This window comes from Crinia signifera, chromosome 12 (genome assembly GCF_055691185.1).
Source record: "Crinia signifera chromosome 12, ASM5569118v1, whole genome shotgun sequence".
Classification (NCBI taxonomy): Eukaryota; Metazoa; Chordata; class Amphibia; order Anura; family Myobatrachidae; genus Crinia; species Crinia signifera.
In genome coordinates, this window is record NC_139228.1 from 22633453 (window position 1) to 22649501 (window position 16049).

The following is a 16049-nucleotide window of genomic DNA, read 5'->3' on the forward strand; positions in this document are numbered from 1 at the left end:
TTCTTATTGACAAGACAGACTATAGCTGTGAACCCGCTGGGAGGGGGCAGGCCGAAGTCAGTTTACTATTTTGTGTGTGTGCAGGGGAGCCAAGAGGGGGGGGGGGGGCAGGTACAGTTTACCCGGGCCCGGGCCTGTCAGGGGGGCCCTGGTCTGGACCCACAGTTTTTTCTTTTTATTTGGTGGCGAGTGTGCCGGGTCTGAGTGCGCCGGAGTCAGCTGTTCAGCAGTGGCATTGGGAGTGCGGATTGAGAGGGAAGCTTTCTGACTAAAGTGAAGCTTGATTACTTAAGTGAGTTGGAAACTGAAGCAGGTGAGTTAGAACACTGAAAAAGGTGAGTTTGAACACAGTCTAAATTTTCATCTTCTATTTTATTGTATTATATTCATCTTCTTTCTATCGTATTGCAACCTGTTGCTCAATTTTGACATTTAATTCATTTTTATCTATATTTTCTCCAACATTGTATTTCATTTTACTCATTCACTATTATCTTCTCTTATCTTTGCCACACATTTATTGCACTCTGGTTCCCTCTTCACGCCTGCTCACATTTGCCTCACTTCTGACCTTCTCTGTTCCCTTCATCCTCTCACTTGTTGCTGTTTCATACTTAATTGGATTACTCAATCAACCTGATTTTACCCACTTGTCTCCTCTCTGACAGTAGTTCCTTGCCTGTTACCTTCTCTCTCACTCTGTTTTCTACCAAATCTACTACAGACGCTGTCTGTCCTCCCAAATCCCTCTGTCTGATTTCACTAACCTACCCTCTCACCTTCGGTTCCTCATGGCTGTTAATCTCTCAACTTCACTTTCTCCAACTGCTCCTCCCCCCTCCCATCCCATACCTATCCTGACCACTCGCCCCCGCACCCCCACCCTCCCAACGACCCCCCCTCGCTTCTGCAATCCCAAAAACCTTATCCACATAAATACACAACCCACCCCCCCTCTTTCCTGTGCACTATGGAACGCCAGATCCATCTGCAACAAACTCCCTGCCATCCATGACCTATTCATCTCTAGAGCATTCCACCTCCTTGCTATCACCGAGACCTGGCTCTCCACCTCTGATTCTGTCTCTCCGGCTGCTCTCTCCCACGGTGGCCTCTCTTTCTCTCACACTCCCAGGCCGGATGGTCGCCAAGGTGGCGGTGTGGGTTTTCTCCTCTCAGCCTCATGCACCCACAGTGTCATTCACCCTGAACCCTCTCTCCTTTTCTCCTCCTTCGAGTCTCACTCTATCCGTCTATACTACCCCTACCACCTCCGTGTTGCTGCAATCTACCGCCCCCCTGGCCCTATCTCCCAATTTCTTGACAACTTCGCCGCCTGGCTCCCACACTTCCTCTCCTCTGACCTGCCATCTGTCATTCTTGGTGACTTTAACATCCCCTTGGATAAACCCGCTGATCCTGGCACCTCCAAACTCCTCTCTCTCTGCTCCTCTCTTGGCCTATCTCAGTGGACTACCTCTCCCACCCACATCCAAGGACACTCCCTCGATCTCGTCTTCTCTCGCTCTTGTTCCCTTACTGACTACACTATCTCGGCTTTTCCTCTTTCTGACCATCACCTCATCTCCTTCTCCCTCACTGCTTCCCCCTCTCCCACTCCCCCTCCCAAGCGCATTGTCTCACGGCATAACGTCAACACACTTGATCTTGCTGCCTTCTCTAACACGCTGTGTCCTCTTCTCGCCCCAATCACCACCATGTCCTGCCCGAACCTCGCCGCCTCCTTCTATAATGACACCCTATCTTCGACATTGGACTCTGCCTGCCCTCCATCCTCTATCCCCCTTCGATGCTCCAACCCCCAACCGTGGCACTCGCCTATCACCCGATTCCTTAAAAAGTGCTCTCGCACTGCTGAGCGCTTCTGGAAGAAATCACGCTCCCTCGCGGATTATCTCCATTTCAAATTCATTCTTTCCTCCTTCAGCTCTGCCCTTGCTCTGGCCAAGGAATCCTACTTTAAGTCCCTCATCCTTTCCCAATCATCCAATCCCCGCAGGCTCTTCGCCACCTTCAACTCCTTGCTCTCCCCCCCTCCTCCAGCTCTTCCGTCCTCCATCGTAGCCGCTGATTTTGCTACCTACTTTTCAACCAAAATCTCCTCTCTCAGGACTGCCATCACTACTGCCATGACCCCACCCTCTCCCTCCTCCCCTCCTACATCCCCACTCCCCTCCTTCCAACCCCTGTCCTCATTTTACCCCACCACTGCTGCTGAAGTCCACTCTATCCTTCAATCCGCTTCTCCCTCCACCTGCCCGCTTGATCCTATCCCCTCCAATATTATCCGTCGTCTCAGTCCGTCAGTCTGCTCTCACCTGGCTCACCTGTTTAATCTTTCCCTATCCTCTGGGATCTTCCCTTCCTCCTTCAAACACGCTCTTGTCTCCCCAATTCTCAAAAAAACAAATCTGGACCCCAACTCCCCATCCAACTACAGGCCCATCTCCCTCCTCCCTTTTGCCTCCAAACTCCTAGAACGTCTGACCTATAATCGTCTCCTAAACCACCTTACTGCTAACTCCATTCTCGACCCCCTCCAATCCGGGTTCCGCCCTTTACATTCCACTGAAACTGCCCTGACCAAAGTCACTAACGATCTAATATCGGCTAAATCCAAAGGCCTCTTCTCTATCCTCATCCAGCTTGATCTGTCAGCTGCCTTTGACACTGTTGACCACCCTCTCCTGCTCAACACACTCCGCTCCTTTGGCATCACTGGCACGGTATTCTCCTGGTTCACCTCATACCTCTCCGATCGCTCCTTCTCCGTCTCCACTCCGAGCTCCTCCTCTCCTACTACCCCGCAGCCAGTCGGTGTTCCCCAAGGGTCTGTCCTTGGCCCTCTCCTCTTCTCTCTCTACACCACCTCTCTGGGCACTCTCATCAGCTCCTATGGTTTTCATTACCACCTTTATGCTGATGATACCCTAATCTATCTCTCTTCCCCCGATCTATCCCCATCACTCCTGTCCAAGGTCTCTGAATGCCTCACAGCCATCTCAGCCTGGATGACCCAACGCTTCCTGAAGCTAAACATGGCTAAAACTGAACTTCTAATCTTCCATCCCCCGAACATCCCCTCTTCTCCCACTATCTCCATCAGTATTGGTGAAACCGAGATCACCTCCACCGACCAAACGCGCTGCCTTGGTGTCATCATTGACTCCTCCCTCTCTTTCACCCCCCACATTCGTGCTCTCTCACAGTCTTGCCGCTTTCACCTACGCAACATCTCACGCATCAGACCATTCCTCTCCACTGACGCGACCAAAATTCTCATTCACTCTCTTGTCATCTCCCGCCTTGACTACTGCAACATCCTTCTCTCCGGGCTACCTCTCACCCGCCTCGCACCTCTCCAATCCATTCTTAACGCTGCTGCTAGGCTCATCTTCCTCTCCCGCCGCTCTACCTCCGCCTCCCCCCTCTGTCTATCTCTTCACTGGCTCCCCATTCCTTTCCGAGTTCTCTTTAAACTCCTCACCACCACCTACAAAGCTCTCTCCTCCTCCACCGCTCCTTACCTCTCTTCACTGATCTCTATCCACACTCCCTCCCGTCCTCTTCGCTCCATCGCTGACCGCCGACTGACCTCTCACCTAATCACCTCCTCCCACTCCCGTGTCCAAGACTTCTCTCGCGCTGCCCCCCTGCACTGGAACAACCTCCCGCCACCCATCAGGCTTTCTGATTCCCTTACCTCCTTCAAGCGCTCCCTCAAAACCCACTTTTTTCGACTAGCCTATCCCTCCTCCTAACCTCTTTTGATCCTCTTATCCTGCCTCCGTTCCCCTCCGTTCCTACTTATCCTATTGTTTTTCGTTCGTCCACCCACCTATTTTTAGTATGTTAACTCTTATGAGTAGGGCCCTCCTTCCTCACGTACTCACCCTACCTCATTACCTCACCTGTGCTCCTGTCCTGTTCTTCCCTTCCTCTACTTCATCTTTAGTCTCCTTGACAATTTTGACACCTACTTCTGAACTGATGCTGATTTTAGTTCTACCAGCTATACCCCCATTTATACTGTATTTTTCAACACACCCTGTACGTTACCTCGTCATTTTTTTTTGTTTGCTATGTACGGCGCTGCGGACACTTTGCGGCGCCCTATAAATAAACGTACTACTACTACTACGTGGGCCAGCGTGGGGGCAGCAGCATCACAGAGGACCTTCTGAGTGTTGTTCCACTCTCCGACTCCAGGGAGTAACTTGGGAGTTTACCGTGGCTCGGTGACAGGAGGATACTTCGGGTAGGTAGTTCCTGGGTGCTGGGAGGAACTGGGTCAGAGAGAGGCCACCCACTCCGCAGAATCCAGCCTGCCCCGCTCCCCACATTCCCACCCCAACCGCCACCAGCAGCAGCAGGTGCCAGTGCCATGTATCCAGCCCAGCAATCCCAGACCTGGTTCCCCACCCATGTCCAGGTCACTGTGTTCCAAGGTGGAAGGTGGGTGGCTGATTGCTCTGTGTCTGCTGCCTCCCTGCATGCTTTTAGGGCTGACATCCAACTCTGGAAGTCAGCATATAACCCCTGGCAGAGCATCTACTGTAACTCCATGACAACGAGCATGTAAATCCATGGCAACAAGCATGTTATCCCCTGGCAAAGCATGTAACCCATGTCACAGCATGTACTGTAACTCCATGACAAAGAGCATGTTAACCCCTGGCAGATCATGTAAATCCATGGCAACAAGCATGTTATCCCCTGGCAAATCATGTAACCCATGTCAGAGCATGTACTGTAACTCCATGACAATGATTGTTAACCCCTGGGAAAGCATGCAACTCCTGGCAGAGCAGGTTAATCCCATGGCAATGAGCATGTTAATCCACTAATTTGCAATGAGCATTACAGTGTGTGGAATAACGTATAATGGGCATTATGGCATGTGGTAAAATATGTAATAGGTATTACGGTGTATGGCATAATGTGTACTTCCCACTACAATGTGTGGCATAATATGTAATGAGCATTATGGCGTGGTATAATATGTAATGGGTGCAGTGGTGTAACAACGGGTCCGCAGAGTGTGTGGGGAGCTACGTCTGTGGGGGCCCCAGGAAGTTGTTGTACTGGGGCCCAGGATTTCTCTTGGCGGCTGTGTGTGTGTGTGTGTGTATGTATGTATTTATAATTACCTACCCTCCTGGAATGGCCGCGAGGGTCCAGAAAATCTGGTCCTGCTCCCGGCCCCCTGGAAGGGTGGGCAAGCCTCCTGCATTTAGCTAGGCCCCTGCAGACTTCCAATTGGAAGTTTGACCTGCCAGTCACAAAGGCAGTCCCATTGCCCATTGGGAGGTGTTACCTCCCTCCGGGACGCCTTTGTGCGGGCTGCCGTGCAAAAACGGCAGATGCGCATGCGCAGTACCGGTGCCTGTACAGGCGCCGGGACCAAGATTGCTTCTGTGGGCTGTTGCCCAAGCAGCCCATCGAAATTGGCTGCATGTGCGGTACACGTATGTACTGCGCATGCGCCAGTCCCGGCGCCTGTCTCTCATCGCAGCAAAGGTGACGGGACCAGGTCAGAAGAGGAGGCCGCAGCGACAGGGGGAGGGGGTGCCTGATTCGCGGCACCCCCGCTGCAGCCAGAGGCAGCCCCCCTCCCCCAATAAGGTACGAGCCGCCGCTGGTAGGCTCTCTATTGCTCCTGAATATATCCGTAGATAGTTGATGTCTCTTTAATATCCTCAGGAAAAAAAAGGTGTTGATGAGCCTTCTTTACCAAATAACAGACATTTGTGGCCCAAGAAAGGTCCTCCATAATACGGGTGCCCAGAAACTTGAGACACGTTCCACCTCCATCCCATTAATTTGGATAGGCTCATACTGACTTCACCTCTCCCTTCTGAAGTCAACTATAAGTGCTTTAGTTTGGCTGGTGTCAAGGAGTAGGTTATTGGCAGCACACCAGTTGTACCTCCTCTTTTTTTAGGCTGAATCATCATTATTGCTGATAAGTCCGATCAAGGTTGTGTCATCTGTAAACATGATGATAGAATTTGATCGCAAAACAGGCTTACAGTCATGCGTGAAAACTGAGTAGAGAAATGGACTTAACACACAGCCCTGTGGTACTCCTGTATTAAGTGTTACAGAAGTCTAACATGTCTGGCCAGATCTAACATACTGAGGCCCATTAGTTAGAAAATCGGCAATCCAGTTGCAAATGTGGCCATCTATGCCCAAGTCTCTGAGTTTGTTGATTTAGTTTTCGGGGATTAAAGTGTTAAATGCAGAACTTAAAATCAATAAACAACACTCTTGCATAGGTGTTGTTTTTCTCCAAATGCATAAGCACAGAGTGCAACAACATAGACATTGCATCATCTGTACTTCTATTTCTGCGATAAGCAAATTGGCACGGATCCAGATTAGATTGAAGATTTTAGGAACATCTGAAATGTGTCCACATACATCTTTCCTCCATGCGATACAAGTAGCATTGTACATAAGGCGTGAGCTCCGTATGATTATTTGCATACGAAATGGTATGTTCCACTGTTTTCCAGGAAAACAATGTAACATAGCATGGCAGTTATTGCTGCAGTCACACACTGAATATACCATAGGTATGCTGCATATCATTTTAATCAGCAGAAGCGGCTTCTGCAAGATGAAAAAGACATCAACATAATAAACAAATGATCCATATGAACAAAAATCATTACAAGACGATGTTTCGAGGCGAGCAGAAATTCACTAGTTGGACTTAGCAGCACGCTGATTTCAAAGCTCTGACTAAATAGATTCCACCCCATTAATTGCCTTTTATTGTGCTGATAACCCCATAATAAAACATTTGTCCGTTTTCATACTTGGCATAACCCAGGGTTGCCGACTTTCAAATTCTCCTCTCCGGGAGAAGCCCAGAGAGGAGACTTTCATTACCCGTTTGGGGGGCGGGGCTTGACTGTGACATCATTAAGTCCCACCCCCATTACAGGAAATAGTCTAAATCACTGTTCTCCATGGAGGGGGCGAGGCTAAAATGACACGAGTGTGCCATTTGAGCTCCGCCCCCTCCTCTGAGACCCGCGGATTGCGGCATTTAAATGCCGCGATCGGGGGGCTCAGTGGAGTCTCAGTGGAAACTCCCGGTAATTCCTGGAGGGTCGGCAACCTGGCATAACCTTTTAACATCTTTTTATTTGATTGTACTCTTCCTATATGTCTCTGCAGGTGCACCTCCGTACATTATGATGTTGAACTTCCTTCTACTAGCGTTATTATCACGTTTCACAATGAGGCTCGTTCTACTCTGCTCCGAACAATAAAAAGGTAGGTACAGGCTCTGTATGAGATGCGGGTTGTCCTTGCTTTTTGCTACAGTAAAAACTGGAGTAGGAAGAACCAGCCCGGGAATCTCATTGGGGCTGGTTGAGTGATGCATTCATCTTCCGTTTCGTATACAGATCTTTGGTACTTGTGTATTATCACGGCGCCCGTCGCGTCGCATCGCATACCACTAATTAAAGTATGCGATGGACCCAATTTGAGGCTTTTCCCAGGATGAGTGTACAATTTTAATATTGCGTCGCATCGCATGCCATTATAATGGCATGCGATGCGACGCGATTTCAATGTTAAATGCCCCACCAGACCCGATTTTAAATTGTATCCCCACCCTGATGGGTATTGACAATGTTAAATGCCCCCCCATTGTTAACGCCTCCCCACTCTCAACGCCAACCCAAAGCGTGGCGAGCGCAGCGGTTCGCGTCCTCCGACCTTTTCATACCCCCACTATCCACGTCGGCGTGGAGTTGATTTTATATAGTGTGGCGAGCGCTGCGAGGCACGGAGCCCGAAGTGTGGCGAGCCCTGCGAGGGGACGCGCATTACTTCACAAGTATTACGCGTCCACTCGCCACGCTTCGGGCTCGCTGCGCTCGCCACACTATATAAAATCAACTCCATGCCTACGTGGATAGTGGGGGTATGAAAAGGTCGGAGGACGCGTACCGCCGCCCCTCGTGTACCGCTGCACTCGCCACGCTTCAGGTTGGCGTTGATAGTGGGGTGGCGTTAACAATGGGGGGGCATTTAACATGGTCATTACCCATCAGGGTGAGTGTACAATGTAAAATCAGGTCTGGGCGCCTGTACAATTAAAAATCGTGTATAATCGCGTCTCATGCGATCATATGGCATGACATGTGATTTTGTGGTTATACAATACCCTGCGATGGAAATCGGGGGTGCCGTGATAATACACAAGTTCCAGATCTTTTTATCAGTGCGCCCCTTGAACCGCCCAGGCAGCAGGATCACATACGATATATCGAATGCGGCCCGTTGAATACGATATATCATATGCAATCCCATTCCTCGCTGCCTGGAGGTTGTCTGAGTCCGAGATCAGACATGCAGCAGGTATGATCACCGACTTCGATGCGCACGGGACCGCGCATCAAATTGGATGTCAAATACACGCGACTTGGCCACTTTTCACCCGATCCATCGGAACCGGGTGTAAGATCGCCAAATCGGACTAGTGTATGGCTAGCTTTAGGCACCGTTGACAACTATGGTATACGTCAACAGTAATCACCTTTTAAATGTTTAATTTAGGACTGGCTTTACTTTCCTGCTGTGGGTTAGCGAACGTCTACTTGGCACAGCTCTGCTCACATTATTGGCTTTCAGATAAGGAAATGTTTTACGTGCCAGACATTTCGAAATAACAGCGAGGCTCTTATTTAATAAACAAGGTACTTTTTCTGTTAATATTATTGGGTTTTATTGAAGGAACAGTTTACATTTATATATTAACTTCCAGAAGTGATACTTTAAGTGCTACAACTGCTTTAATAAAGACATGCTATCCCACAGCAGGTTTAATTACCTTTGTACAGTAAATGTTCATCCAGATAAAACACACAGAACCCGTGTCTCAGCAGCTGGCTATGGGCTGGCACTAACGCCAGCTCGGGTAGTGGCCCTTATTCTGTTACACTCTCAGAGGCAAATTCCTTCTCAAATGGACAAAACCATGTACACTTCAGGTGGGGCAGATGTAACATGCAGAGAGATTTAGATTTGGGTGAGTTATTTTGCTTGTGTGCAGGGAAAATACTGGCTGCTTTATTTTTACACTGCACTATAGATCTCGCTTTGAAGTAAAACCCCACCCAAATCTAATTCTCTCTGCACAAGTTACATCTGCCCCACCTGCAGTGCACATGGTTTTGTCCATTTGAGAAGGAATTTTCCTCTGAGAGTGAAATAGAATAAACCCTAGTGTTCTCAGTTCCTACGCTAAGCTGGAATGATTTTTAGCATAGTAATGAATTGATTTGTCAGTATTGTTTACGGGACCTGCCAACAGTTCCAGTTTTATTGGCACCCTAAAAGCTGTGGTCTGTATGAAGGGGTTAGTGATGTTTGAGTGAATTTGGGGACAGGACCTTATTTGGCTTTGTTCTTTCCAGTTGGCAAAGGTGTGTGGTATATGAACTATGAATGCAATCTGACAGTTTGGCCTATTTTCGCATAAAAACTGATGGCATTTGTATATTTTTTTTTTATATTTAAAATGCGTAATTGATGTTGGTGATATTGAAAAAAATCAAAAACAATCTGTGTCCACCTTCTGCATTGTCGACCTTCCGCCGGTCGACCTAAGGACACTGTTGACCTTCCGGTGTCAACCTCAGAAGTGTCGACCTTTCTTGGGCCAACCTAACGACTGCATCCCCTTTAATGGACAAAACCATGCTGCACTGCGGGTGGGCAGATGTAACAGGTACAGAGAGCGTTACATTTGGGGGAGTTATTTTGTTTCTGTGAAGAGTAAATATTGGCTGCTTTATTTTTAGGGAGAGGTGGTGAGTAACGAATTACTCCCCGGTGTGGGGGGCGCAAATAGATATGAGGTGGTTTGCCAAGCTGCAGTGTGGAGAAGGGGGTTGTAAGCCCCCGTTAGGATACAATAGAAAACACAAAGGTACACTGCGCTAGAATTATAATGAATAGTAAATGGAGATATCAATACGTGCCAATAGGATGAAAAAACAATGGGGTGTATTTATTTTTTAAAATACATAAAGCATTATAAACCTATTATAGAGGAAATAGATAAAAAATTTATAAAAATAGATAAAAAAGAGGATTAAAAATAGTCCAGTTCATACGGTACCGTATACAAGTGTAACACAATTGGGTGGGTCCGTTCCTATGATGTCTCCTGGATGGTAATATGTAATTTGTATCCAAATGTGAAAAAAGAGGGGGTCTCTGTGTGGCAGGCTCTTCTGGAGTGGCGTGCTCCTGGTATAACACCAATGTCCTGATTAAGGCACGTGTAGGTCCCAATTGGGGGATGTCAGTAGGTAGCCCGAGCTCACAACGGGTTGCACATAGGAAGAAGGGGGGGGAGACTGGTTCGGATCCAAGTGGTATCAAGAATGAAAGTTCAGAACTGGATTGTGGTATTCCTCATAATCCACCAACGCGAAACGCCAGTCATCTGGCTTTATACTGCGCTCGCCACACTATTCTATTCTCAACTCCACGCCGACGTGGATAGTGGGGGTATGAAAAGGTCGGAGGACGCGTACCGCCGCCGCTCGCCACGCTTCGGGTTCACGTTGATCGCGGGGTGGCGTGAACTACTTTTGGGGGGACATGTCAATGTTCAGGGGGGTTTTTTGGGGTTTCTGGCCCATTTACCATTCTTCCCTATGATGATTTGGGTAAATTGACCCATTTAACATTGTTCCCTATGGGGAAATCGCGGCCATCGCGGGTGGACCATTTAAGCATTTTTGGCCGCATACGACCCGACCGACGCGATTTTGACTGTTTTCAATGCATTTCAATGGAAAAATCGGGGGCATCGCGTCGGTCGCGTCGCAGGCCACTAAAAATTACCCCCGATGGCCGCGATTGTGGCCGTGCTAGGAAACAAGTACCGAATTGAGTTCTGATAGAGATTAGTCCTACAAATGTGTCCACATACATCTATCCTCCATGTGGTACAAGTTGCGTTATATATAACGTTTCAGCTCAGTTTTTACTCTGTAGCATTGGACACTGAAAACAGTATAACAGTGTAACGTAGCATTTAGTGTGCAGATACATCCGCAGTCACACACTGAATATAGGAATGCCACAGATCATTTTAAGCAGCAGCAGTTACTTGTGCGTCCTATATTAACACTGTATTCAAATACGGGGCATTTTAACGGAAAGAGTCGCATGTCACGTCTTGAGGGGCTGTTTAACGTGAAATGAGGCTAGATATATGTGGACTCATCTGTATTGCACATCCCCCACATCCCCCAACTTTTCTGATTGTGGCATGACAACCCCAATTTGATGAGTAAGGGAGGTATGACCCATTCACTGGTGAACAGGTTTTGCATGCATGTAATGAGTGTTTAGAGCTGTAACAGTGGTACGGTCACACTACCACTGTGGTTTAGGCCTGCTCCCATCATGTCCAGGTACCCTATCCATGGACCTGAGATGACCTGTAAGGATGCATGCCTAGTGTATGTGTGTGTGTGTGGTGAACAGGTATAGTGTAAGCCGCAATGGGGCAGAGACAATTATATGTAGGGACTAAGGCGAAATAAGCCACAGAAGGCATCTGAAAATAGCTTAACCCCGGAATCACAGCGCTCTCCCTCTCCTCACGCTCTCTCCTTCTCCTCACGCTCTCTCCTTCTCCCTGCTCTCTTTCCTCCTCTCTAGCTTTCTCTCCTCCTCTCTTGTGCTCCCTCTCTCTCTCCTTCTCCTCTTGCTCTCTCCTCCTCACTCTCCTTCTCCTCACTCTCTCCTTCTCCTTGCTCTCTCCTCCTCACTCTCCTTCTCCTCGCTCTCTCCTCCTCACTCTCCTTCTCCTCACTCTCTCCTTCTCCTCACTCTCTCCTCCTCCTCACTTCCTTCCTTCTCTTTTTCCCTCTCCTTCTCCTCTTTTTCTCTCCTCCTTGCTCTCTCTCCTCTCCCCCTCTCTCTCCTTTTGCGCTCTCCTCCTCTTGCTCTCTCCTTCTCCTTGCTCTCTCTTCCTTTTCCTCTCTACCTTCTCCTTTCTCTCTCTTCCTTCTTTTCTCTCTCCTCCCTTCTCTTTTTCCCTCTCCTTTTCTCCTCCTCTCACTCTCTCATTGCGCTCTCTCTCCTTCTCCTTGCTCTCTCTCTCTCCTTTTCCTATTGCTCTCGCTCGCTCCTTCTCTCACTTCCTTCTCCCCTCTCCTCTTTTTCCTTCTCCTCCTTGCGCTCGCTTCTTCTCCCCTCTCTCTCTTCCTTCTCCTCGCTCTCCCCTTCCCCCTCCTTTATTCTCTCTCCTTCACTTACTCTCTCCCTCCTTCTCTCTCTTTACTGCTGAATTAAAACTAAAGCATTGTTTTTTCTGTAATTTTGCCAGCCTCTGATTCTGTTGTCATTCTCATTAATATTCAGCAGTGCGCTCAGCTGCCCAGAAGATCGCTAACTTTATATAGACATGTAGAAATATGCTTTCAAGAATAAACAATAAAACCGTATGTAACACAGAGTACAGCACTCTATATATGTAGCTACACACAGGTTCAACAATGAGTCTGTTTACAGATTCCTCTTTATTGTACTAAACGGAATGTTAATGGTGCATACTAATGTGTGTGTGTGTGTGTGTGTGTGTGTGTATACATGTACATAATAGAGAGAGAGAGAGAGAGAGAGAGAGAGAGAGAGAGAATTTCCGATGGATGGCCGGCACTCCAAAAGACAAAACAATAGGGTCGGGTGCCCTCCCAGGGGGAGAGAGAGACAATCTCACTCCAATATAACGATGCTGCACGGGTGGCACTCCAGAAATAACGACAGGTAGACGGGTGTCAAATTATCAACGTTTCAAATGTTGTATTAACATTTTTCATCAGGGTGACCCTGATGAAAAATGTTAATACAACATTTGAAACGTTGGTAATTTGACACCTGTCTACCTGTCGTTATTTCTGGAGTGCCACCCGTGCAGCATCGTTATATATATATATATATATATATATATATATATATATACATATATACATATACATATACACACACACACACACGCATGCAACTAGTAAGCCCACTCGAAGCAAATGCTTCGAAAGCTAGTCTGCTACCTTGTGATTGCCTCTGTGTTTGTGCATGTGTGAGATATATATAATTTTTTTTTTTTAAATTGTTGTGATTTTTGTTTTGAATAAAGCATTTAAAAAAAAAACAACAACAATGTGAATGTCATTTAAAAATAAGGTGGTACATTGGGCACAAGCACAACTGTCAGGCGCAACTCTGAAACGACGCCTTCAGCGCTTGAGAAATGTTCTCAGTTTTTTTTTTATACTTAAACCAAATAAAAACCCTGATATTTCCCATTCTCGGCAGGTAATGGCATCTTCAGCGGAACAATCATTTGTCCATTATGCATCAAGATAAAGAGCCTCAATATGATTGTTCCGTTTATTGTGTTGCGATATTTATGCTGAGATCGCCATCTGCTCAGGGCTACAGCGCTTTAAATGAATTTGAGCGCGAGGTGCACCATAGACATATCTCTGTAGCAAGATGTATGTACAGTACGTGAAAATACATCATTCATGAGCTTAACGTTATTTCCTCTCTCTGAAACAGCGTTTTAATCCGAAGCCCAGCAAAGCTAATACAGGAGATTATTCTAGTGGATGACTACAGTGCAGACCGTGAGTTTTTCTTTAAAATGTATTCGTCACCTCTCCCACTTTGTAGCCGTCCCCCGTAATTATGTATGGTACAGTGTGCGTGTGATGAGCGGTGTCTGCAGTGTGATACACGGGGTGTTACTTTTGTAGAGCAGATGGGATCTATTTACGGCTGATCATTTTCTTATATACATCTAAAGGTTTATGGGGCAGATTTATTAAGCTTGGAGAAGATATAAACTGGAGATAAAGCGGAGATAAGGCAAAAGGAGATAAAGCACCAGCCAATCAACTCCCAACTGTCTTTTTCAAACACAGCTGATTGGCTGGTGCTTTATCTTCTTTTACCTTTTCTCTGCTTTATCTCCAGTTTAACTCTTCTCCAAGCTTAATAAATCTGCCCCTAAAGGCCCCCATACACTATGCGATTTTGGGACGATTTCATCCGATTTCGGCACTTTGTGCCGATAATCGGATGAAATCGGCCCAAAATCGTAGGTATGTGACATTTGATCCGATCCGATGCGCGGTCCCGTGCGCATCGGACCGGATCAGGGAGGTCGGACGGTCTGTACATACGATCACGTCCGACCTCCCTGTATGCATATGCCTGCCACCTGACAGGCATATGCATACAGACACCGGGGGAGTAGTGGGGGCGGCCAGCGGCGGCGGCCATGGGGACGGGCGGCGTGTGCGGTGAGCGCAGTGTACTTACACATAGCAGCAGCGGCGGGGACGGGACGCGCAGTGGTGGCTATAATATTTTTAAAATACTTGTCAAATGACCGGCCGCTCTCCGATTTGGCTGAGAGCTCTCCGGCCAATCAGAGAGCGGCCGGTCATTTGACAAGTATTTTAAAAATATAATAGCCGCCACTGCGCGTCCCGTCCCCGCCGCTGCTGCTATGTGTAAGTACACTGCGCTCACCACAAACGCCGCCCGCCCCCACTACCGCCGCTGGCCGCCCCCACCACCGCTGCCCGTCCCCACTACTGCCGCTGCCCGCCCCCACTACTGCTCACCGCCCTGCAGCTCCCCAGGTTTTTTTTACATGGGGTGCCAAATTGTATGTGAGCCTCCCGGGGAGCTGCCGGGCGGCTCGCAGGTAAATTGGGTCCGACTTGTCCCTAGGACAAGTCGGCCTAATGTATGGGGGCCTTAAGTCTGATACATTCCTTGGTTGGCTAGGCCGGCATCCAGGGCGATATCTGTCGTCGCTAGCATTTTTCGATGTACGGTTTGTGGCACATTAGGGGTAAAGGCATAATTACGGGTGAATGGACCGGTCATTGGTTATCCAACTCGGGGCCTGATTTGCACATGGTAATGCTGTTACGCCTTCAGTAGCGGTTGGGGAATTGCTGAATACTGGCGGCCACTTTGAGGCTACGTGGGCCGTGCAATTGCGAAGGAGATTGCAAACCCTTTACCATTCAACTAAACGTGGTCTCTGGAGCAGTGGATTTGAGACTAAGAATGTAGAAGTGTTCATGGACACGCCCACGACACACCCATTACACTGGCCGGTTTTTTGCGTTGACTAGGACAACTCTTCGGGGTTCATCTTGATCTAATCACTCCCCTGCGCGTTCGCACAAGGGAGCGATGATTCGTGACTGCGCATGCGAATAAACATTTGCATGCGCATGTGCAGCCACATTGTGCGAGCGCCAAATTGATTTGTTCACCAGCTGCTCGCACACAGCAGTGCGGGTGGGGTGGTGGTCCGTGGTCATGGGCGTTCCCATGGAGCTTCACCCGTGCCGGGCAGCTGATTTCAGTGAATATCGGCTCCCCCCCCCCCCCATTTCCCAGAGAGTGTCTTAAATCTGCGAGCGCTAGAGAAATCCTAGAGAAATCATTCGATGGTCAGCATTCCATTCGCTTGCATGCGGGGAGATTCGCGATGCGCGTGGCGGGCGGGCCTTCGCGAATTTCGCAGCTTTGCGGGTCAGTTAGAATGAGGGCCTCCACCCTGAAATGCCCAGGGATTGCACACTCTAGCGTTATCAGTATCGTATACAATTGCCTGTGCCATCGACCGCTCGAGTTAGCTCATGCACATTATTGGCTACATTTACTAAGCTTGATTTATTTTATTTCTGACCGTTGGCTGTTGCGAAGTTGTCGATCCTAGAGGTACCTGCTTTAAGATTACGGTTTCCCTGGATCCTCTCATGACCTGGTTTGCCACTGGCTGTTACATGTAATTGATGGTGACAATTTAAGCAGCAGAGCTAATTAGAACCTCTTCCACATTTAATGAGACTTGATTTTAGCATTGATTTAGCTAGGTAATGATAAGTTACCGTGTAGCATACAGGTCAGCACTAAAAAAGCAAAGTCACAGCGCACCAGGTGAA

General features: G+C 48.2%; 1 protein-coding gene across 1 annotated transcript in view; it reads left to right on the top strand.

Moving 5' to 3' along the window:
* Positions 1 to 16049, top strand: part of GALNT16 (polypeptide N-acetylgalactosaminyltransferase 16) — an 82367-nt gene that overhangs the window by 37349 nt on the left and 28969 nt on the right. The window contains exons 3-4 of the mRNA XM_083167767.1: positions 7213 to 7311; positions 13636 to 13703. Coding sequence (XP_083023893.1) covers positions 7213 to 7311; positions 13636 to 13703 — 167 coding nt within the window. The remainder of the gene's footprint in view (positions 1 to 7212; positions 7312 to 13635; positions 13704 to 16049) is intronic.